General features: G+C 41.5%; 1 protein-coding gene and 1 long non-coding RNA gene across 2 annotated transcripts; one reads left to right on the top strand and one right to left on the bottom strand.

Moving 5' to 3' along the window:
• The first annotated feature begins 1533 nt into the window (after window positions 1-1533).
• Window positions 1534-9767, top strand: LOC125912524 (uncharacterized). The gene is made up of 2 exons (XR_007454766.1): window positions 1534-1590; window positions 9501-9767. It is a non-coding gene; the product is annotated as an uncharacterized LOC125912524 (long non-coding RNA).
• Window positions 8539-11693, bottom strand: GADD45A (growth arrest and DNA damage inducible alpha). The gene is made up of 4 exons (XM_049617032.1): window positions 11401-11693; window positions 10765-10866; window positions 10297-10534; window positions 8539-9179 (listed from the first exon to the last, which is right to left on the bottom strand). The coding sequence occupies exons 1-4, from the start codon at window positions 11442-11444 to the stop codon at window positions 9066-9068; spliced, it is 498 nt and encodes a 165-aa protein (XP_049472989.1). The 5' UTR covers window positions 11445-11693; the 3' UTR covers window positions 8539-9065.
• Window positions 11694-23145: the final 11452 nt, after the last annotated feature.

Below are 23145 nucleotides of genomic sequence, written 5' to 3' on the forward strand. Positions count from 1 at the left end.
ATGCATCAGCCCAACACCAGAAAGAGATTCTCTACTCTAGTGGAAATGTCTCAGGAAGTTTTCTGATTGGCCCAGCTGAAGTCACAGGTCTATCCCCAAACCAATCACTATAGTCAGAAGGATTGGCTAGACCTGTATTACAAATCTACCCTTGAAGTGGGGAGAACTCCTAAGAAGATTCACAGAATGAAGAGGCAGGGAGTCAAGATGGACAACAATGAACGGCTATCCCCTTTAAATCCCATCCAGCGTCCTGTAGTCTGGCCAACTGGACCAATCTGAGAAGAGTGCACCCTAGAACACTCCAATTTAACCATGTTACTTTTCTACATAAAACCCTTAAAATTCTCTCAATACTTGCAGGACAAAGCCCATGCTCTTTGAAAGGGTATACAAGACTATGATCTGGTCTCTGTCTACCTTTTCAGCCTACCTTTCTCCACTCCCTTCCTTAACACTTAATCCTCTAGTAAATACCACAGACTACAAGAGTCCCTCATGGGCCACACCTTTCTCCCCTGACTAGTTATTAATCATGCTTCAAGACTCAGGTCAAGCATCTCTCTTTCCTGGAAAGCTTCCTTACCACCACCACTACCCTAAACACACACACACACACACACACACACACAGCACATGCTCAAACTTGCCCTGACACCACACCAACTTGAAAATGTGTCAGCTTCCTCTACTAGACTGCAGGTAGAGACCGTACCATAATCATGTTTATTTTTTTTAATTTTTTTTTTTTTAACATTTATTTACTTTTGAGACAGAGAGAGACAGAGCATGAACGGGGGAGGGTCAGAGAGAGAGGGAGACACAGAATCTGAAACAGGCTCCAGGCTCTGAGCGGTCAGCACAGAGCCCGACGCGGGGCTTGAACTCACAGACCGCGATATCATGACCTGAGCCGAAGTCGGCTGCTTAACCGACTGAGCCCCAACCCGTAGTCGTGTTTATATAGTAAGTTCTAGCACAGTGCTTAGCATGCAGTATGTGTGTGACCTTTGATCTTGAACAGAAAATGTTCTGATAAATAAACAAGAAAGAACCAAATTCAGTTAATAGAAGTGGAGGACAAACTAGCCTAGTCGAAATGAACATAACCTAAGTAGATGGTGTCTTTCCATATTCTGTTCCGTTGGGCTATGTGGTTTATTGGGGGTTTTCTTTTTTCTTTAAATCACCCTCTAATTTGCAAATACAGAGTAATTACATACAAGACATACATAACATACATACATAGAAGATTACTCATGGGAGATGTAATTATCATTAGGTTGCATAGATCGAGTACTTCCAGGAACTGATCTAAGTGTTTTCTATGCACTATTCCTTTAATCCTCATAACAAACCAATGACATAAGCCTTGTTTATTTTCCCATTTTAAAGGAGAAATAATTGAGGCTTAAAGAAGTTACACTAACTTTCTCAAGTTCTAGCGAGGATCAAGGATCCAAGCCCTGGTCTTTCTGGTTATAAAAGCCCATTGTCTTAACTACTACACTTTTAGTCTTTATCTTTTTTCAGCTCAATCCTTAACAATTACACAAGGAAGCAAAAGGAAATCAGAAGGCTCTTCTCCAGGTAAGCCATTTCTTGTGAAGTTAGTATTTTGATAATTATAATACAATTACAATACAGTGATATAATCAGGTCTTAAGTGGTGATACTAAGAAAGTTTGCTGCTTCTGTGCATATTAAATTCTTTCTCAGACGCTTAATTGTAGAAAATGAGTTAGCATAAAAGCATTAAAGCACCTAGGGACAGAAATCACTTTTACCTTGACGAAGTTCTAAGATGAAAGAGAACAATTCTTAGAATTCTCCCCTGGTTTTTGTCTCCTTTTGTTTTCCTGAGGCTCTGTCCTACTTACTGGATAAGTAAAAGATTAGATCCAATTGGTTTCATCCTCCCCCAGGCTAACCTGTGCTGTCTGGTTGGCCTCTTCGAGAGATAGCTCCAGCATACAGAGGAATGAGTTCACAGTAAAATTTTGATTCTTCTTCCTTGCCTTGTGACTTTGGAAGTGTCTTTTGACTTCTCTGAACCTAAGTTGCTTTAGCAAGGACTCAAATTAATAAATGCATAAGCATGTTATAAGCCAGACAGTTCTAACTGATATGATAAAAATACGAACTCTATTCACTTCCCAAGCTCCTACCTTGTGTCTGACACGAAGCACTACTCCATCAACAACCGGTTGTTTTGATCATTCTGATCAGGTTCTTCCTTGTCTTGTCCAAAGTGCCCAGTGTTGTGTTTAGCACATAATAAACAGGTCTGTCAGTAGGCCAGTTCAAGGCAGTGCTAAGCGCCATTCTGTTTTGCAGACTCTTTCGCCTTTTGGAGTTCTTGTAACTTGTACAGTAACCACCTTAGTAAACTAGTAAATTCTAACTCCATCCACAAGTAGCAAAGATTTCTGGTTTTATCACTTCACTGAAGATCTCTTCAACCTTTGCAGAGAAATGTATATTCCTTAGCTCCTAGTGGGTTGGCATCAGGGAGACTGGAGACTGATCAAATGAGAGCTTCCCCCTCCTTCTCTCCCACTCCCCCGAGACTTGTAGAATGGTTTTGCTGAAATTCAGCGGGAAGAACGCCAAGAGTTCTCAAACTTCTCTGATAATAAGAATTACCTGAAGTGCTTGTTAAAAAATAAATTCTGAGCCATATCTCAGCCGCACTTAATCTGAAGCTCCTGGGAAGGGTTTTGAAGCTGCATTTTTAACAAACATCCATAGGTCTCATTATCAGAACAATTGGGAAATCCTGATAATGCAAACACCTCACTTTATACAGGAAAGTTCTGAGGCCCAGACTGAGAGATGTGAATTGTTGGAGGTGAAGGGTGAACCCCCACATGCTTAAAACGATTAGGAAGGGAAGCCTAAGTGAGTCCAAGCAGGCTTGAGTTGACAATTGGGAGGGGTAAGGTCTGTGGCAAACAGGAAATCCTTGTTTAAAAGGGAAAAGCCTCCTCTGAACTCCAGCCAATTGTTGCCACAGATAGCAATGGAAATCAGAATTTTTCTAAAAAATGTCTCCATGTTTAAAAGTTGACAACTGATTTAAAATAAATTTTTTTAAACATTTAAAAGCCAAACTTCTCTTAGCTAGCAGTTTCTTTTTTTTTTTTTTAATTTTTTTTAACATTTATTTTTTGAGAGACAGAGAGAAAGAGACAGAGCGTGGGCAGGGGAGGGGCCGAGAGAGAGGGAGACACAGAGTCCGAAGCAGTCTCAGGCTCTGAGCTGTCAGCACAGAGCCCGATGTGGGGCTCGAACTCACAAACCGTGAGATCATGACCTGAGCCGGAGTCAGACGCTCAACTGACTGAGCCACCCAGGCGCCCCTTAGCTAGCAGTTTCTAACCTTGCACTAGGACTTTGTGAGCCATAGCATCTTTTCCTTGCCTTTCATGCTGGTGATAGCATACTGCCTCTTTTCTCAGTGTTAAGTGGTTTAAAAATTTTTTTTTTCTTTTTACTACATAATCTCTATGCCCACCATGGGGCTCAAACTCACGACACCAAGATCAAGAGTCCACATGCTCTACCAACTGAGCCAGCCAGGCACCCCTAAAATAGCTTTCTATCACCTAATAAAAAAGGCTGACTAATAGGACAGGCCCTTCATGGTCTGGTTCCTACCACCTTTCCTACTTCATTACCCATCATTGGAAAATAAGAATTCTTGACCCAGATTACCTCAGTCTGCATCCTGGATTTGCAACTTCCTAACAGTAATATGACTCCAGGTAAATATATCTCTTCATTTTCCAAATGGCAACAATAGTACCTACTTCCACCGGGTTGTTGTGAATATTAATGTGTTACCGTAAAGCTCTTAGAACAGTGCTCGGCATGTAGTAAACCCTCTATGTGTTATGGTTGCCCCCCCAGAAGCTAGCCCCAAAGATGCCTTGAATTCATACCTTCGGAGCTGCAGTTCCCCCTCCTGGAACAAATGTTCTTTACAGTCCCCTGGCCGAGCTCTTGATTCTTCAGGTCTCACTGTTCTGGCAATGCTCCTCGCCCAGGAACACTCAGGCCTTGAATATTACTCATCATCGCTTATCACCCTAAATTGCAGGAGTCAGGCATCTCCACTAAAGGCAGAGACCTTGCTTTTTCACTTTTGTAGCCCCAGGACCTAACACAGTATCAGGTACATCCTTTCAATAAATAGTGCTAAAGGAATAAATGTGCTGATCTTGATTTTCTTATTTGATTATAAACTTAAGGGCAAACCCTCCCATAGGCTCCATCTATGTATTCTCTACAGCCCCTAGCAGAATTATATTCCATAGTCAATCAATTAAGTAATTTCTGAGGTTTGCAAAATACAGTGCTAGCTTCGGATCAAAGAGCTTATTACTACAGTTTGGTCCATGCCATCCCCACATGCCCTCCAGGGATTTCTACCTTTTGAATCCCATTAGCAGTTCTCCGGGCCTTTCTTCTGTTACTGAGCACTTTTCACCTTGGATTATATCTACTGATGTGCATGTCTCATTGCTTCATTAGACTATGAACTCCTTGGGGCCAGAGTATTGATTTTTTGCAGACTTCAATATAACTAGCATAGTTCCTTGCCCATAGTAAGGACTCATTAAATATTTCTTGGTGGTCTTCATGATACAGCCTTTTCACAGAGTTTCTTATGTTTCTCTAAGGACTGTTAAAAAGAAAAAAAAAAAAAAGGAGGGGCGCCTGGGTGACTCAGTCAGTTAAGCATCCAACTTCGGCTCAGGTCATGATCTAGTAGTTCATGAGTTCAAGCCCTGTGTCCAGGTCTGTGCTGACGGCTCAGAGCCTGGAGCCTGCTTCAAATTCTGTGCCCCCCCCCCCCCCCCCCCCCCCCCCCTGCTTGTGCTCTCTCTTTGTCTTTCAGAAATGAATAAACATTAAAACAAAATTTTTTTAAAAAGGAGAGTCGTCTGGGTGGCCCAGTTGGATAAGTTTCCGACTCTTGGTTTTGACTCAGGTCGTGATCTCACAACTTGTAAGTTTGAGCCCCCTGCATCAGGCTCTGTGCTGACAGCATGGAGCCTGCTCAGGATTCTCTCTCTCTGCCCCTCCTCTGCTCACTGGTGCTCTCTCTTTCATAATAAATAATTAAGCTTAGGGGCACTTGTACCCCAATGTTTATAGCAGCACTCTCAACTTTCTCATAGCCAAATTATGGAAAGAGCCTAAATGTCCATCAACTGATGAATGGATAAAGAAATTGTGGTTTATATACACAATGGAGTACCATGTGGCAATGAGAAAGAATAAAATATGGCCCTTTGTAGCAACGTGGATGGAACTGGAGAGAGTGTTTTCACTCTTATGTGGATCCTGAGAAACTTAACAGAAACCCATGGGGGAGGGAAAGGAAAAAAAAAAAAAAAGGTTAGAGTGGGAGAGCGCCAAAGCATAAGAGACTCTTAAAAACTGAGAATAAACTGAGGGTTGATGGGGGGTGGGAGGCAGGGGAGGGTGGGTGATGGGTATTGAGGAGGGCACCTTTTGGGATGAGCACTGGGTGTTGTATGGAAACCAATTGGACAATAAATTTCATATATTGAAATAAATAAATAAATAAGCTTAAAATAAATAAATAAATAAATAAATACATAAATAAAAAGGAAAAAAAAAAGATTCAGTGCAGTTTCAGGGACACCGGTCCTGTCTTATGAATCATGCCATGGGGAGTTTTGTTCATTTGAAGGAAACACATGTCACACTGTTTGCAGCTTCTTACCACATATTGAACAAAATTTAACCTCTATAGTTGAAATTTGAGGAAACGATGATTTCACAAGGGTTACAGCAAAGCATCTCAAAAGAAACTTTGGAACTGCTTCCAGTTGACAGTATACAAATGCTCTTTCCTAGAAAGAACGCTTTTTGTTTATTTGGAAAGTAATGTATATTACAGGTGATTAGTTACCTTCACGAGTCCTTGTATTATAGAAGTTTAACTTACTGAGGGCTTTGGTTAATTGTAAAAGGAGGAGGCAATGCCATCTATGACACTGAGGTGAAGGTGCCAGTGGAAAAAATAGGTGTTTTCCACATTCAGCACACCTGAGTTAGATGAAGAGAGCTTTGTTCCTGTTGTCACATTTCCACCTACTTGCAATAAGTAGGTTTTCATAGCATTTAAGGCAACAACTGAAGAATATTAACACCAATTAGAGGGAGAAGTTGTCTGGGTAGTTGCACACGTGTTTACAATCAACTGTTTCATGATTGGGTTTTTCAATGCAATGGTAACTTTGCGTTATGTTCCGTCAGGGAAGAATAACAACAGTTAAAACTTAAAGCAAAACCCAAAACAAGAGTTCTGCATTAATTGTTGGGACCTTCCTGAAACAAAACACTCTGAAGAATGTAGACTATTAATTGCTTCATACCTCTAAGCACTATGGATTTAGAATAGAGACTCTAAACTCCTTTCTCAAAATAAATATATTTATACTGTGTTTTAAGGCATCAGAGAAATCTGATGGATGGTTTTTAGTTTCCCTATTGCTATTGCAGTTTAGTAATAGACACACTATACTGAGCACTTATTATATGCCAGGTAGTTTGCATTCATTATTTCTAAATCATTCATTGAGTCAACAAATTCTAATTCCATACCTACTGCTTGCTGACAAGTGTGCTAAATCCTGGGCTACAATTATGAACCAGACATTAGCTCTTACCTTTAGGGAAGATACAGTTTTGTAGAAGAGGTAACGATTCTGCAAGCTGGGTAATTTTACCTCCATCTTTAGATGAGGAGAAAGAGATGCAGAGGGGCTAATACTGGCTGCTCCCCATGGTCTTCAACACCAGGCGACGCTGCCGATCTCTTCCCTTCTTCCTGCTTTAATTTACTCATCTTTGCAAGGGTTTTAAATCAGGCAACTGAGGAAGAGGCTTGAAAATCCTTAGTAGGAAGGCAAGAAAATTCTATTGAAAACTCACTGCTCTCAATCTTTTGGGAAAACAAGTATTAAATACTAGTTATGCTTTGGATTAGGCACCAGCTTAAATAAAATACAATGAGCTTAAACAAGGCCTAAAAACCCACATTTCTGTAAGATGTGGAAAAAGAGAAACTTAATTGCAAGGTGGAAGGCACACGGGCTCGTGTTGTTCTTAAAATGCAGAAACTTGGAGCTTTTTGTTAGTATTAGTTGGTTTGTTTTTCTCTCCAGACTTTTGCTTTTCCCTGATTATATGTGGTCATGACAAGGATGGGAGACAGATGGAAGGGGGGCCATTGAGGGTGCCCTTTGCCAAATAGGCCAAAAAAAAAAAAAGAAAAGAAAAAGAAAAAGAAAAAATATCCCATGGACTAAAGCCATGTTAGACTTCTCAGTAAGCATTTTTGCTTTCTTTGGCTATACCTACAGGAGATTGTTGCAGTTAATTATCAAGTGACTGTTCCAACTAAGAGATGATTGTTCTGCTGAAGGCTTTCATTTATTTTGTTCTCTTCTTCCATCTGCCCCATCTAACTTAACCAGACCCCTCAAAACCATAGCAGAAATGCTCAGCTGGAAAACATACAGCTCTGAAGAGAATAAGGGCACCAGAAATCTTTGCCAGGCCACTTCCCTATTCCTTAAATATGGTTCTGCAAAATGCACAGCCTTGGACTGGTACGGTCACTTCCTGGTTGGCATTACCTACAGCCTCTTATCCCAATAACCCCTTTCACAGTCCCCGGTGTTATCTTCCTAGAACACTGATCACGTCACTCCCTGTGTGAAGGCCTCTGCTGAATCCCCAAAGTTTATAGAAGGAAGCCCAAATGCCTGAGGGTGAAACAGAATGGCCTTCATAGTCTGGGCCTAATCCCCACCTACTTTTTCAACCTTATCTCTCCCTTTTCTTTTCTACACCAGAGGTGCACAATCACTCTTTGTTCCCCGAACAGGGTTTGGTCTTTCAGGGCTCCACACCTTTGCACAAACTAGTGTCGCTGCCAACAGCATCCTAGCTGGGGAAATGACACGTGTTTTAAGACCCACATAACTTGCTGTCTCCCCAATAAAAACTTCCCTGGTCTTGCAGGTTAACTTCGGTCACTTTCACCTTTCTGCTTCCTTAGTATTTTGCATATAGTCTTCTTATAACATTAATATCACTGAACTATAACTACTCAGATTTTGCAAGTATAGTCTCTAACACCTTTTCCCTAACTGCGACCCCCAACTCCTCTTAAATCACCTTTGGTTTTCTGACTTTTGACACCATGTAGATAGAGTAGGGCCCTAGTAAAATGTCTGTTAAATAAAGAATAAAAAATAAAACTATGCCACGTCCAGTTCAAATGTTTAAAAGTGGAAAAAAATACACACACACACACCAGAGATCTATCTATATATATAGATACACACATATACTATATATATGATTTCATAAGGGTTTTAATTTTTCCATATAAAAAAAACTTATTTAAAATACATTCCAAGTTAAAAGAAACAAAAGCACACATTAAGAAATGATGCAATTATTCCATACCAGTTTATTGTAGGTATTGTGTTTCAAAAAATTTATAGCATAAATAACTTCTCATGTCATAAAATAACTTAGTACAATTTATAATAAAACTTTGAGAATTTAACATCTCATCAAAATACAATAAAATATGGTTTTAAAATAGGATCAACCCTTTCTGTTTTTCTTTTATTTGAGGGCACATAAACCAAAAATACCCAAACTACTGCCGCACATTTGAACTTTAACAAAGCGCATTTGGTTTATTTAAATGTAACTCAACCATTCTAAATTAATACATAGTTTGTTTTCCTTCCTGCGTGGTTCTTTGTAATTTTTGTTCCTTTTGACTTGTATTTGTTTCAACACAGCTTCCTTCTTCATTTTCACCTCTTTCCATCTGCAAAGTCATCTATCTCCGGGCCCTCGGAACATGTAGTTGAACTCACTCAGCCCCTTGACATCAGTTTCTGTAATCCTTGCATCAGTGTGGGGAGTAACTGCTTGAGTAACTACAAAGGTATTTCAAAACTTCAGTGCAATTTGGTTCAGTTATTTTCATTCAGATGCCATCACCGTTCGGGGAGATTAATCACTGGAACCCACTGATCCATGTAGCGACTTTCCCGGCAAAAACAAATAAGTTGACTTAAGGCAGGATCCTTCCACTGTGATGAATGTGGATTCTGGAAACAAATTGAGAAAAATAAATTCACTATTTTAAAAAAAATCAGCATTTGCTAATAATTCCACTCATTTTAAGAGGAAGACAACCTGAACGTTCTATACTTTGGCTGTGTGACATAGAGACCAGTTACAACCATAAAAAATAAGCTTTCTTCTAGGTAGTTGGTTTCCTGCAAAATCATTAAGGGTAATTCTCCACTAAACCATACTCTGCAAAGTTTGATGCATGCAACCCTCTGAACCATTTTATATATATATATATATATATATATATATATGCATGGTATTTATTTAGTTTTGCATGACATTATCATTCACAGGTTTGTCCTACCAAAGTTGTACTGTGGAAGAGACCTGAGTGAAAACAACTCTGAGGAATATTTCCATGCTGTGTGTGCAATGGATGAAAGCTGCATAGCAGTTAACTGGAAATGCCACCTGTTATACCTCTCCAAAGACAGGAGAGGAGTAGTAATTTTCAAGAGTACCAAAATGGTTAGGCTGCCACTTAACTAGACCAGTCAAAAAGAGTAAAATGTAAAAGACAAAGCTATCATATTACCTCTGAAAACACAAGTTCTCTATCTACCAAAGGTTTTTACCAGGGAAAAAAGGCCCATTAAAAAAATGTAAGATTGCAGACAAAAAATTCCCACTCTATCCTCTTCAAGTATTTCTAGGGAATTAATAAGGTCTGTCTCCTACACCATTTCTATTTTTAACTCTGAGTGGCGGCGAATGAAGCTGACTCCTTAATGAGGGTGAGCCAGGAATTTATTTGGCTTTATCTAATCTGCCCTACTAAAGGAATTAGTCACGGGAGGTAGTGCAGATGTAGGTAGGGAGTAGCTGGGCTGACAATGCTGACTCACAAGGATCTCTTCCGCTGCTGGCAGCCTCCAACGTGCTTAGACATGTTCTGTACCAGAGAAAATCCTGATGATGAAACTAGCACATCTCGGCCGAAAGTCCAGCCACACTCTCTAATGGGGCAAAAGCAGCCACGCTCTTGCCCTCCCCCTCATTCCAGATCTGCAGTCAGGCGACTCTGAACCCTCGCTCACTCCCCTCCAGAACTCTTCACTCCAGCCGGCCCGCAGCCCCCCTCTCGCTTACCGTCACCAGGACGCAGTGCAGGTCCGGGGGCTGCTCGGCGCCCTCGCTCGCGGCTGGGCTTGCGTCGGTCTCCAGGAGCAGGAGCTCAGCCAGTCGGCCCGGGTTGCTGACGCGCAGGATGTTGATGTCGTTCTCGCAGCAGAACGCCTGGATCAGGGTGAAGTGGATCTGCAGAGCCACATCCCTGTCGTCGTCCTCGTCCGCCGCCAGCAGGCACAGCACCACGTTATCCGGGTCGCTGAGGGCAGCGGGAGGGGCGGGTGAGCGCAGAGACACCACCCGTCCGCGTGGACACCCGCAATACCCGCCCGGGTCCCGGGGTCGGCCCCGTCCTGCCCGCTGCCCGTGGGGCAGGTGGGAAGCCGCAGGAAGCTGCGCTGCAGGGCGGGGGGCGCTCGGCGAGGTCGCCTCCGACAGGGCTGGGGAGAGAAGGGGGTGCCACGAGGAACTCGCGAGGGCCCCACTTACACGTTGAGCAGCTTGGCCGCCTCGTACACCCCGACGGTGATGGTGCGCTGACTCAGGGCTTTGCTGAGCACTTCCTCGAGGGCATCCCCCACCTTATCCATCCTACACGTGAGGGAGAGCAAAGGGGTCCCGTCAGCCCCGGTCCCTTCGGGGCCATCGCCGCCCCTTCGCCCTGCACCGCGACTCTCCCTCCCGAGTTCGTGCGCCACCGCGCCGCTCCGCTTTCTGCAAACCCAAAGCCCCCTCCCCCCCGGCCCTGTGACCCCCAGTGAACCCTCACACGCCCAGAGGCCGGGTGGCCTGCGAAAAACCCCGAGAGGGCCACCCGCCACCTTCCCCCGAGGGCGCTGCCAGTCCCCGGCGCTGGGCGCAGCCACAGGCTGCCAGCCGCAGGAGCGGCACCGGCAGGGACAGTCCCTTCTGCCTTTTGCAAAGGCCTGGAGGGCTCGGCCGGGTTGGGGGCACGCTCCTTCCGTCCACGGACGCCTCGGGGAAGGCCCCCGGAGCGAGACGGACGGGAGGTGCCCTCTGCAAACTTTTAACCGCTCGCTCCCCGCCAAACCTTGCCCAGAGGAGCCGCAATGGGGTGCACGCAGTGGGCGAGCAGAGTTCAGGGAGAGACTCCGGCCGCCTTACCTTTCGGTCTTCTGCTCTCCAGCCGAGAATTCCTCCAAAGTCATATTGCAACTGCAAATCCCCCTCAGAGAGAGCGCGGCGTGCGGACTGCTCCTGCCACGGTGGGCGCTTGGGCGCCTGCTCTCTGCACTCCCTCACAGGCTCTTCCAGCTCCCGCTGCCACCGCGCGGTCCGTCCGTCCGTCTGTCCCTCTCGCCCCACTCGCTCGCCCGCTCCCGGCCCCCTCGCCTCGCCACGGGCCGCGACTCCGACGGGGCAGCTGCCTCACAGCCACTGAAGGACAAAGGCCCCGCTCGCCCGAGTTATCCTGCCAACCTCCAGCCAACCACCACCAGCGTCATTTGCATACGCACAGCCATTGGGTTATGCAAATCAGCCTGCTCTGACAATTTGACCCCAGCTCCTGGAACCGTGGGGAGAGAAGCGGAAGGGGGTGGAGCCACGCGGAAGGCGAGCTCAGGGCCGAGGGCGGTGCAGGGACAGGGGAGGGCGGGGTCCGGAGCGGACTCTCTTAGCCTGTTGGAGGGGCCCGTAGGAGGGTGGGGGGCCTTTGCAAAGGCCGGGCGGGAGGGGGGTGTCTTCCAATTGAGTCTGGAGCAGGCTGCCAAGTGTTTTTCTAGTTAGTGCATTTTTTTTTTTTTTTTGGTCGTTTCATGTCTTTTGTTTTTAGGGGTTGTTATTAAAATCTATTTCCAGGGTTAATGCACCCAAGTCTAGTAATTATTAGTAAGCAGGTTACATAAAAAGAGTGTTTCAGACCTCTGGGGCAAAGTTTACCTCAGAAGTGTTGTTTATGTAAGTCTAGGCAAAGCTGCTTATTAGTAGTAGTATTATTTCGGTGCCCTGATGGCTGGTTTGATTTATTTTTGGAAGGTTGCAAGGGTTGGAAGCTCAAAAAAGAAAAATCAACAGTTTTGTGTTTGGTGATGGCAGGGAACCAAGTTGGAATCTTTTCCACAGAAAGGCTTCCCACCTGCCCAGGGTAACTCTGGAAAACCGTGTTCAGGAGGAGCTCGTTTCCACATGTGTATATCCTAGCCTTACAACCCAAATTCACCTTTCTCAAGAGAGCTTTTCCCAAAGGAGAATCCTCCTGCACAGGCACCAGCTAGGAGACAAATGTCTGACACCCACACAAGTCTAAATTCAAAATACTCTCAATATGCCCTAAGCTTCCTTTCATAAGGCAAATATGTCACTACCTTCCACAGAGAGCCTATGATCTCACTGTGAATTATTGATGTTAGATGCTGAATCATGAAGCTGTAGCTATAGGACCTTTTAGTCATATGCTAAAATTTCACCTTTGAGATCATGGCAACCTGTGGGTGGAAAACAAGCAGTAGTTACACATTTTTGAAAAGCAAACTTCAGTGCATAGACTTTGACTTAGTAAGTTGAAAATTCTTTGTTTTATGAGTATATTGCAATAAATGCAAAAACATGTCTTAAACCTATTGAAGTCACCAAAAGTGGTGAAAATGCCTCCCATATGCTCTCATTCAAAACTGCCTGCATTATTAAGGTCTCTGGATAGCCAAAGGTTAATTTTTTGCAAAGGTACATAGGAGTTTTTGCACCTGCATGTTTGTATCATTGTAGACAAAATATTGTCCAGCTCTCTTAATTTTAATTTCGTGGAAAAGAAAAGTGATATGTTGGTTTTCTGGTTCATTTGTTTGAGCTGACATTTTGCACTGAATTCCTAACTGCATTGTCAGCAAGGGGCAATGTTTGAGTAAAGGAATGGTTATGGCCAATGCATAATTTACCCAAGGATGCTTGTGTATTTCATATCTATTTCTAAATCCAAACATGTGATGCCTTTGTTAAAGAATTCCTTAGCATTGAAATTTAGGTGGTTGCCGAAAAACTTGCAGTTTTGCAAACAAAAGGTGAATTACACAATATGGCCTGAGTCATCATTTGGAAATTGTTGAACTGAGTTCTGTGGAACTCCAAGGTTCTATCCACTAGGTATTTCTTGGAGGTTCTTTGGAAGAAAGTGTGATCACAGCAAGCTGACAAAGATTTAGGGAATTTGTTGATACCAGGGACTGTGACTTCATGAACTTAGTGTTCTCAGCATCTCACACAATTTCTGCATTTATTAGAAGAACAGTCAATGTTTATTGAGTTGAATAGAATCTGACAGTTGATCGAGATCTCAGGATGCTGCAGTCCTGTTCAGTGCATGAATTTTCTCTAAGATACTATACATTTAACTTTAATTCAAAAAAGTTTCTTTGATGTCATACTATATACCAAGAACAATGCAATTCCCAGTCCTTTGCCTTTAAAGTGCTTGCCATTTAATTGGTATGCCCATGCTTGGACTGGATTTTGGGACAAAATAGTGTGCACTGTCATCAGCTAGCTATGCTGAGAGTCCCATGACTTTAGTCATCTGAACGGAAGCTGTAGGATGGTGGAACCTGTGTATTGTTTATGCCAATTCAAATGAACCACGGCCCTAATAATGCCCCGCCCGAGTCAACTATATAGGCCTAGTTCCTCACTCAAAAACTCTACTGCATGCTGTATTTGGCCTCATGGGAAACTGATTTGTTCAAGCATTGTGGGGTTGTTCTCTGTGACAGAAACCTAGCCTTCCAGTATTCAAAAATATTCATTTGTCATACTTTCTGACTCAGATATGTTACATAATTTCATCTCATTGCTGAGTCTACCTAGAGTGTTTCATCAGTGATCATCTTCCAAGTTGGTCCTCGTGGCTGAGAGTAGAAGCTCCCATTTCACTACAGTTGGATTACAATTATATTTTCAGATGATCACAGATTATTTATTTCACAACACTTATTAGTCCCGGAGGAAGTTGCTATCCAATGATAGATCGGAGGAATTTCCCTAGATTGGTATAGAAAATGTATGTATATGTATTGTTTAAAATAACTCTAATATGTGAAGTCATTTTAAAAACTACCCCAAATAGCCCCGAGTTCTTCAACTGCACAGGACTGGAATGACCTGTAATAATATTTGTAAGGATGCCAAATGGTTATATTCAGAAATTGGATGAAACTATGTACTCAAGAATTGTTAAATTATTTTAGTATCGCTACCTACTTTGTATGTTTAGAGTCTTTTTCATATTTTCTTCACTTTTATCATACATATTTTCCTACTATTGGTTCACAGTGTAGAATGATAATCTTTCTCTTTAGAGTTTAGTCAATCCTTTAACATCTGAAAGAAATATGATGCTTACTATTGCAGTATTAGATCATTGTTTGTATTAAAGGAGATCAATTAGGCTATGACATGGTTATATATGTATAACTATGTAACTATTATATTTTATTATTAAAAATCATAAGTTGTCTGATATAAACTGATATAAGTCTAGTGAAACTGGTTTCTAAAGGCAGGCTGTGAATTTTCTTCAGTTTCTTCCCCAGAGAAGATTATTCAGACAAAATTTATTGTCACCTAAAAATGTGTTTTTTAGGGCAATATTTTCATTTGAATTTAACAAATTTGAATTTAACAAGTTTAAATAAATGTTTAGCTTCTTGGGCCATCACTGTGGTAGGCAAATTCTAAGATGACCTCGATGATTTTTAACTCCCTTGGTTTAGAGGTCTATATAATCCTCTTCCCTTGAGTGTGGGCAGAACCTATGCCTTGCTTCTAACCAGTTGAATATGGCAATGGTGTTGGGTGTCACATCCATGATTATATTACATTCTAAGGTAAAGGTGAAAGGATTTAGCAGATGTAATTAAGGCCCTAATCAATTGACTCTGAACTAATGGAAAGGGAGATTATGCTAGGTTGGCCTGACCTAATCAGGTGACCCCTTAGAAGAGGGCCTAGGTTTTCTCTGAAGACAGACTAGAAGTATCAAAGACTCTCCATCACTGGCTTTGAAGAAGCAAATTTTCACAAATTCTACAGTGGCAAGGTAATTAAGTTTGCCTGCAACCTGAGAGAGTTTAGAAACGGATCCATCCCTAGTGGATCCTTCAGATGAGAATGTAGTCCTGGGTTAACACTGATTTTAGCCTTGTTTAGCCTTCTCTCTGAGAAGAGAACCAAACTGAGCCATGCCTGAACTTCTGGCCTGTAGAAACTGTGAAATAATACATGAATGTTGTTTTAGATCACTAAGTTTGGGGTAATTTGTTACAAAGCATCAAAACCTAATACAATCCCCTTAATGCCATCTTAAGGGGCAAATCCTTACCCTATGCAAATTCTCTTCAGTTATTAATATACATGGAATTAGAGTCATTCTGTTGTTCTGAGCCTTATGCCAACCATCTTGTGTTGCCATCAGCTGTTCACCTTTCACCAGCCATGCAGGAGCCAGCGAGATGAGGTGTCAAATGAAGAGACTCACTGGGACATTTTTCAATGACCCCCTCACCCCATTCCTCAACTCCCCACTGAGTCATGTGTATGTCACAAGGCTTCTATTATAGTAGGAATTGTCTCTCTGTGAATGTCTCTGAATGGTAGACTAATCAGTGGTGAGGGAGGTAGATGGTCTGAGGTGGTAATTGGCCAATGGTAATTTGTTCTTGAATAGGTTTCTGAATTTTTTATCTCTGAAAGAGAAGAGGTCATTCTTTTCACCCATCTACTTCATTGCAAAGTTTGCTTCTTCCTATGTCTTAACAGTTTAGTCCTTGGACCTCTTCTCTTCTCTGTCTACACTCACTCTTTTGGTGACTTCATCCTTGGCTTTAAACATTTATATGCTGATGACTCCCAAATATACTTCCAATATGGTCACTCATCATTCTTGAACTTCAGGCTTACTCATCATCTCTGTCTTAATATACGATAAGCATCTCAAACTTAAAATGACAAAAGTTGACCTTCTGATTGTTCTCCTATAGGTCAATCCTTCCCATTTTTCAGCCTCCACATCGTGGTGTCATCCTTGACTTCTTTCCTTCACAACCCACATCCGCTCCATCAGCAAATCCTATCAGCTTACCTCAAAACGTAAAATAATTCAACAATTTCTCAGGGCTGCCACCACCACCACCATCATCTCCCACCTGGATCACTGCAACAACTGATCTCTCTCTCTGCTTTTGCCCTTCCTCTGCTCACCTCCAGCAGCCAAAGTGATTCTATAAAGAGCAGGTCAAATCCCAGTCGATTCTCTGACCCAAACTTGTGATAGATCCTCTTTTCACTGAGAGTAAAAGCCAAAATGCTTACTCTGGCTTAAAAGAACCTATAAAATCTGTTCACTATGATGAAAATGTTCTAATATTGATGGTAGTGCTAGTTGCAGAACCCTGTTAATATCTTAAAAACCACTGAATAGCGCATGTAGGGTGAATTATATGGAATGTGAATTATATCTCAATAAAGTTACTATTAAAAAAATATATCAGATCCCTACGCCAACCTCATCTTTTACTACTCTCTCCCATGCTCATCCCGTTCTAGGCACACTGACTTTCCTTTTGTCTCAGGGCCTTTGTACTTCCTACTTACCTAGAATATTCTTTCTCCTGATAACCACCTTGCTCACGCCCTTCAAGTCCCCTTCTTAATGAGGCCTGACCTGACCACTCTAATTAAGTTGCAATACCCAGCATTACTGATCTCCTAAACCCTGTTCCTTCTCTCTTTAACAAACTATATCATTGGTCACTTTCTAACATATATTTTTACTTCTATATGTTGTCTATCATCTGGCTACCCCCTCAGCCCACTCTACTCCCCCAGTACAAATTCAATGCAGTAGGATTTGTTTTGTTCACTGGTTGATCTCTAGGTGGTTAAAATAGTGCCTGGCACAGAGTGGACCCTCAATAAACATTGAGTCAGACACTGTTGAAGGAATAAAAGTTGTCCAGATTAGGGGCACCTGGGTGGCTCAGTCGGTTAAGCGTCTGACTTCAGCTCAGGTCACCATCTCGCGGTCCGTGAGTTCGAGCCCCGAGTCGTGCTCTGGGCTGATGGATCAGAGCCTGGAGCCTGCTTCCGGTTCTGTGTCTCCCTCTCTCTCTGCCCCTCCCCCGTTCATGCTCTGTCTCTCTCTGTCTCAAAATAAATAAACGTTAGAAAAAAATTTAAAAAAATATTAAAAAAAAAAAAAGTTGTCCAGATTCAAAGATGTAATTGATGAACTAGAACATAAAGCTATAAGTAAACTTTTAGTCTCTTCTTATATATTGGAAAGGAAGATGTCTTGATTGAACGCTGTTTTTATTGGTTGTATTTTTTAATTACAGAGGCTTGTGCACCCTTATCTGCATTTTATATTCTTCTACATACTTCCTCAACCCCCAACCTGACAATTTTCTAAATATTTTTTTTTTCAGGAGCTATAAACTGGTCCATTTTGTAAGCTAAGGATTTGTGACCTCTACCAGTCTGTACTGTATACACATATAAAACCCAGTAGATTAAAAGGTGCTTAATTGCCAAGCTTCAAGTCTTGTTCTTTTAATGTAGCATAAAGAGATTATAATGATGAGGAAAACAACCTTGAAAGGTTTTATGAAGGTGAGTTTTGAAGTGGGAGATTTAAAAGGGCAAAGATGGGGTGTTTTGTTATAGAAGCAACATACAAGAAACACAGTGGAGATGGACTTAAAGAAACTGAGTAGTATTTAGGACACCGTAAACAAAAGAAATAAGGGGTAAAGGAAAATAAGAACATTCTTTACTCCTATTTGAACTTTTACGTTTTTCTGTGGCTTCAGTGCTTGCATAAGCATTTAATCTCTATTCACTGAAAGTTTTTGACAGTAGAGCTTATGATTTGAAATTGCTTGTAAGATCTGGGCTGTGAATAATATACATTCTTATATTTCTCTCTGGTTCTCTTTTACTTTGGCAATGAAATGTCAATCTCAAGGTCTGGAAGGTATTAAATATTAAAACAAGATAATTTACGATTAAACCCTGTAAGACTGGTCTTTTGAAGAGGGTCTAGGACACGGTCTTTTGAAGTGCTCATTTCTGGCTGGCTGGGCTTGGAGGATGTCTGACAGTACTCTGTGTGGCTACTGTTTGACTTTATATTGTAAAGGTCCAAAGTAGCCTCATTTTTAGTAACCAAAGAATGTGGAGAGCAGACTGTTATCTGGCTGTCCATTATGAACACTTTACTCCTGTGCTCCATGGACCATATCAGTTTGTGGCAAAGTGATGGATTGTGTTTAACATTCTGTTGTTGACCTATAAGGATTTTTGCCATATGTTCTAGCTCATGCCCTTAAGATATAGGAGGGGGAGAGCATATTAGTATCACTGACCACTAAGCAGAAATGTGTCAGAGATTTTGCTTTCTCAGCTGGAACATCACCCTTGGCAAGCCATCCCTCCCTATTCTAGGAAAACATCACCATCAAATACAAGAAGGCCTGTTTATAGATTAGTCTGATGGTTTGTATTATGTATCTGTATTTTAGGGAAGTTTTGAAATAATGCTGTAAAATTAAGATTTATGTGGCTACTTTGCATGCACAACCAACATAATTCTAATTTGATGTCCTTTCAAGAATGTGGCTTACAAAGTGATGCATGATATTAGGCAGGCTGTTCACCCGCTCCATACCTCAGTTTCCCCATTTGTCAACTATTTTGTAATTTGTTTTTTAGAATTCCGTCTCCCCAGAATAAATAGTAGGCATAATCCTTACATACAGATAGATAAAAGCAGAAGTGTTCTGGCTGCAGTAGCCAGATAGGGATGGGGGTAAAGGAAACAGAGTTCTGCAGATTTAGGACTCCTCTCACTCCCCTCCCCCAACTCAACCCATAGTCTCTGAAACACACATTGGTCACAGTTGGAAACTGAAAACTTAGTCCTAAGGGACTCTTCCAGCTGTAACTTTTTTTTTTTTTTGCTTATTAATTTTGTTATTCTATAATTATTCTATAATTTTCACAGCCCCTGAGAAACTTCTATCTTTACCACCGAAATGTTTTTCTGGGCGTAGACAACGTAATCAAGTAATTTGTGTAAAGAATCAAAAATACATTCATAGTCTTCTGCTTTGATATCAATTTTCAAAAATTGCAATCCATTTCAATAAATTTAGTTGAGATTATGTTACAACTTGCCTCATTAATCTTAATGTATCGCCTGGTTACCAAATGCTTTGGAGTATGGTTTGGCCCTGTGTCTTAATAAACAGGTCGCACCTGGGAGCTAGTGGGAACTCTCCCATCTGAGAAGAAACAGCTACAACAGATGGTAAAACGACTGAAAACCAGGTGGGGTCATTGTTTAATGACCATACGAATTAAGTTTGGTTAATTTGGCGTGCCTCTCATTATCCCTGGCAACTGGACCCTCTACTCCATTTTGTAAGTTTGGATTTATATCTTTTACATAAACTATGAAAACAAGTCCATCTGTGATCCCAAAGCTACACTCGCCTTGAATCCAACCACAATGTAAATCCTGATTTCTTTGGTTCTGACTGTGAAGAACCCATAAACACGGGGCTTTGGCAGTACTCTGCAATTTATTTTTTTTTTAGTTCTTATCATCCATGACAGGTTCCCTTCACTCTTTTTGAAGTTTTTATTTGTAAAAAGAACTTAATTTTCAGCCTAAAACACATATGAGCATACTTTCCAAGAATCTGAGATGTCAAAATTTCAACCCATGTGTACCCCTTTAGAAGATCTTCTTCTGAAAGCTGTGTGTAACAGTGAGTGACACAGGGATGTTTCCAAACAGTCCTAACTCGACTTGTGATTTGCTAGTGAAAAACAGCACATTTGTTAAACGTTTGTCATGTACTTGGCACTATGATAAGATTTTTATTTATATGACATCACTTGACTGTCATGACCCTCTTTGAGGAGGATATGGTTATCTTCATTTTATTGCTGAAGAAGCAATGTATGGCCTATTGGAGAGGTTAAGCTAGTTACTAGCTCAAAGGCCCCACAGCTAAGTGGCAGACCCAGGATGCAAATACACATCTGTGGGACCCCGGACCTCACCTTCTTAGCCATAGATTATCTTCCTCTAGAACAGCTGTAGTTCACATAGCATCAGAGCATCATACTCAGAATGCAGACTCTGGAGTCAGGCTTAGGCAGGTCACCTAACCTCTTTGGTCACTTTCCTGAGTAATAATAGTACCTATCTCATAAGTTCGTTATGACAATTTAATGAGGTAATATACATGCAGCATTTACAATGCACGGTACAAAGAATGCCATACATGTTACTTACACAGCACACATTTTTCCAATTCCCATTCTAATTTTTTTCATTCCCAACTCCTTCATCTGTGTAAAATATCGGATTTTCCCTTTCCTCTAACATCTGGGGCATCAATCGCTCATGGTAAAAGTACTGGGCTTCCCTGACCTCACCTAATGCTGTGAAAAATTCCACTGAATTTTAATACAGCCACAGCTGAATCCAATATACGTGTCCCCCCCCCCCCCCCCCCCCCCCCCCCCCCCGCCTCCCCTCAACTACAGATGAACCAAGTTTTCTCCGTTTGTGCACTTCAGACATTCACGCAGTTTTGAGAGCGTGAATGATGTTCTTCTGCAAGGACCAAGTCTTGATGTTATTCAAACCCTTCCTGTGTGTGTGTGTGTGTGTGTGCGCGCGCGCGCGCGCTTGCAACCCCCACCCCTCCCAGCGCGTGACCTCGCGCACACATGTTTAATACAGAACAATGAGTTTCTTAAATTGTAGAATACCCTTACATTTCTTTTATCCTCTGAAAGCTTCCTGTATTTGTGAACTCCTTTCAAATCAGCAACTGCAGCCTCAACATCTGGGTCCTCCCTGCTGTAGGGAACATAAATTAACTGGTAGCATCCTGTAAATGTTACGGGTGGGAAATTGGGACTACAGAGAGGCAGGCCAGAGTGCGTTCGGTATCTAGCAGCTGGTCCCGATGTAGTGCCTCAGAACTGGTTTTAGCTGACGTCAGATAACGCTGATGTGCACCAGATTGGCTTGTAGTACCAGTAAAGCTGACCCCTCCCACTTCCCCGACTGCCCCCGTGCTTGCCAGAATGCTGGAGACCATTATGAACTCACAGTTGTCATTTGATCTCCATCTGGCTGCTGTCACTAAAGCTGCCTTTTATCGCTTGCCAGAAGTGTAAAGCTAAAGACATTTCTCTTTCTCACAGATCTTTGCTTCTAGTCCTTACTTTTTTAATTTTCTGGGTAGTTCCAAATAATTCTCCTTCTGTCTGAGTCTATGTACCACCATCAGGAAACTAACAAAGGACCCACTGGAGTATTTACCCACATGTCTACTTGATGAACTAGATTTAGCAATAGATTTTTAGGAAGTGTTAGAGGTGGACTGTGGCTTTGTTGACTTCAGATATTATGTCTTAAACTCGATGTGGTTTGAATTTCTGAGATAAATGTGAGATTTGCGTGTATGATCTCATGCTGTGGTAAATTTTATGGAGCTGTAGATCACAACAGTCCAGCCATACAATTATAAGGGTCTCTGTACTGAATTAGAATCTACACAAATTAAACGATAAATATAAGACCAACATGCCATAAATTGGATCTTATAACAGCTTAATAATCTAAGGAGGACAGAAGAATGAATTCTGAGGTGATGTTTAATGTACTTAGTCACTAGAATGTTCTTAGTATAGAAAATTCATTGTAAATCTGGTACCAGCTGAAAGATGTGCTGTTAGCAATGGTCCAGTAGTTAAGATTTTGCAATCTTAGCACCACAGCCTGAAGATCATTCCTGGTCAAGAGACCTCTTGAGAAATAACATTTCACATTCAGTAAACGTTGTTGATGGACATGGATGGAAATGGGCTCTAAAAGTTTTAGAAACAAATTTAGGATCCTGATTTTTAGTTAATGTAGCAAATTAATCCTTTAAGGAGTAATTATAAAGAAGTTTTTATGTATGTTTTCAGTATACTGTTTCTAAAAAAAAAATAGGAGTCACTACATTCTGTATGAATCCATATGGTGTTTGCATGTAAAAAATGAAATAATGTGGAAGGACATACATCACAATGAAAACATGTTCCTCTTTGATGGGATTACAGGTCATGTTGATTTTCTTATTTTTACTTACTTTCATTTGATAATGTTTCATAAAATAAGCATGTGCTACTTTTTAAAAATATTTTAAAGAGGTAAAACTTACCTTCAATGAAAAACACACATCTTAAGTGTACACTTTGATGAGTTTTGACAAATGTATACACTCATTTAACTCAATCAAGATATAAAGTCCAATTAAGGTATAACCTCAGGGTGCCTGGGTGGCTCCTGTGTCTCCCTCTCTCTCTGCCCTACCCCCACACTCACGCTCTGTCTCTGTCTCTCAAAAATAAATAAACGTTAAAAAAATGAAAAAAGATATAACCTCAACAGTATATATAACCCCAATCATGATATATAACATTTCCATTTTCCTAGAAAGCTCCCTTGTACCCTCTTCCAAGCCCCACATCCCATAAGCAGCCACTCTTTAATTAAAAACACAGCACAGTTTTTTTAAAGAAACTTCTGTGTAGACTGAGATAGGAATAAAAAGTAAGTAAATAAATAAGTTGAAACAGTTCCCTGCATTCTCATCTCCTGTCAGTGAGGAAATGAGAGAAATGATAGAGAAAGCATGGAAGAGAGAATTTAAGATCTAAATCATGTAACCCAAGAAAACTCGGAGAAGAGCAAGATAATATCTAAGATTTGATAAGATCTTAGATCCATTATTTTATTCCAGTAGAAAAAGGGGGAAAGACTACTAGACAATAAGCTCTAAGAGGTCA

Source organism: Panthera uncia (genome assembly GCF_023721935.1).
Source record: "Panthera uncia isolate 11264 chromosome C1 unlocalized genomic scaffold, Puncia_PCG_1.0 HiC_scaffold_4, whole genome shotgun sequence".
Taxonomy (NCBI): Eukaryota; Metazoa; Chordata; class Mammalia; order Carnivora; family Felidae; genus Panthera; species Panthera uncia.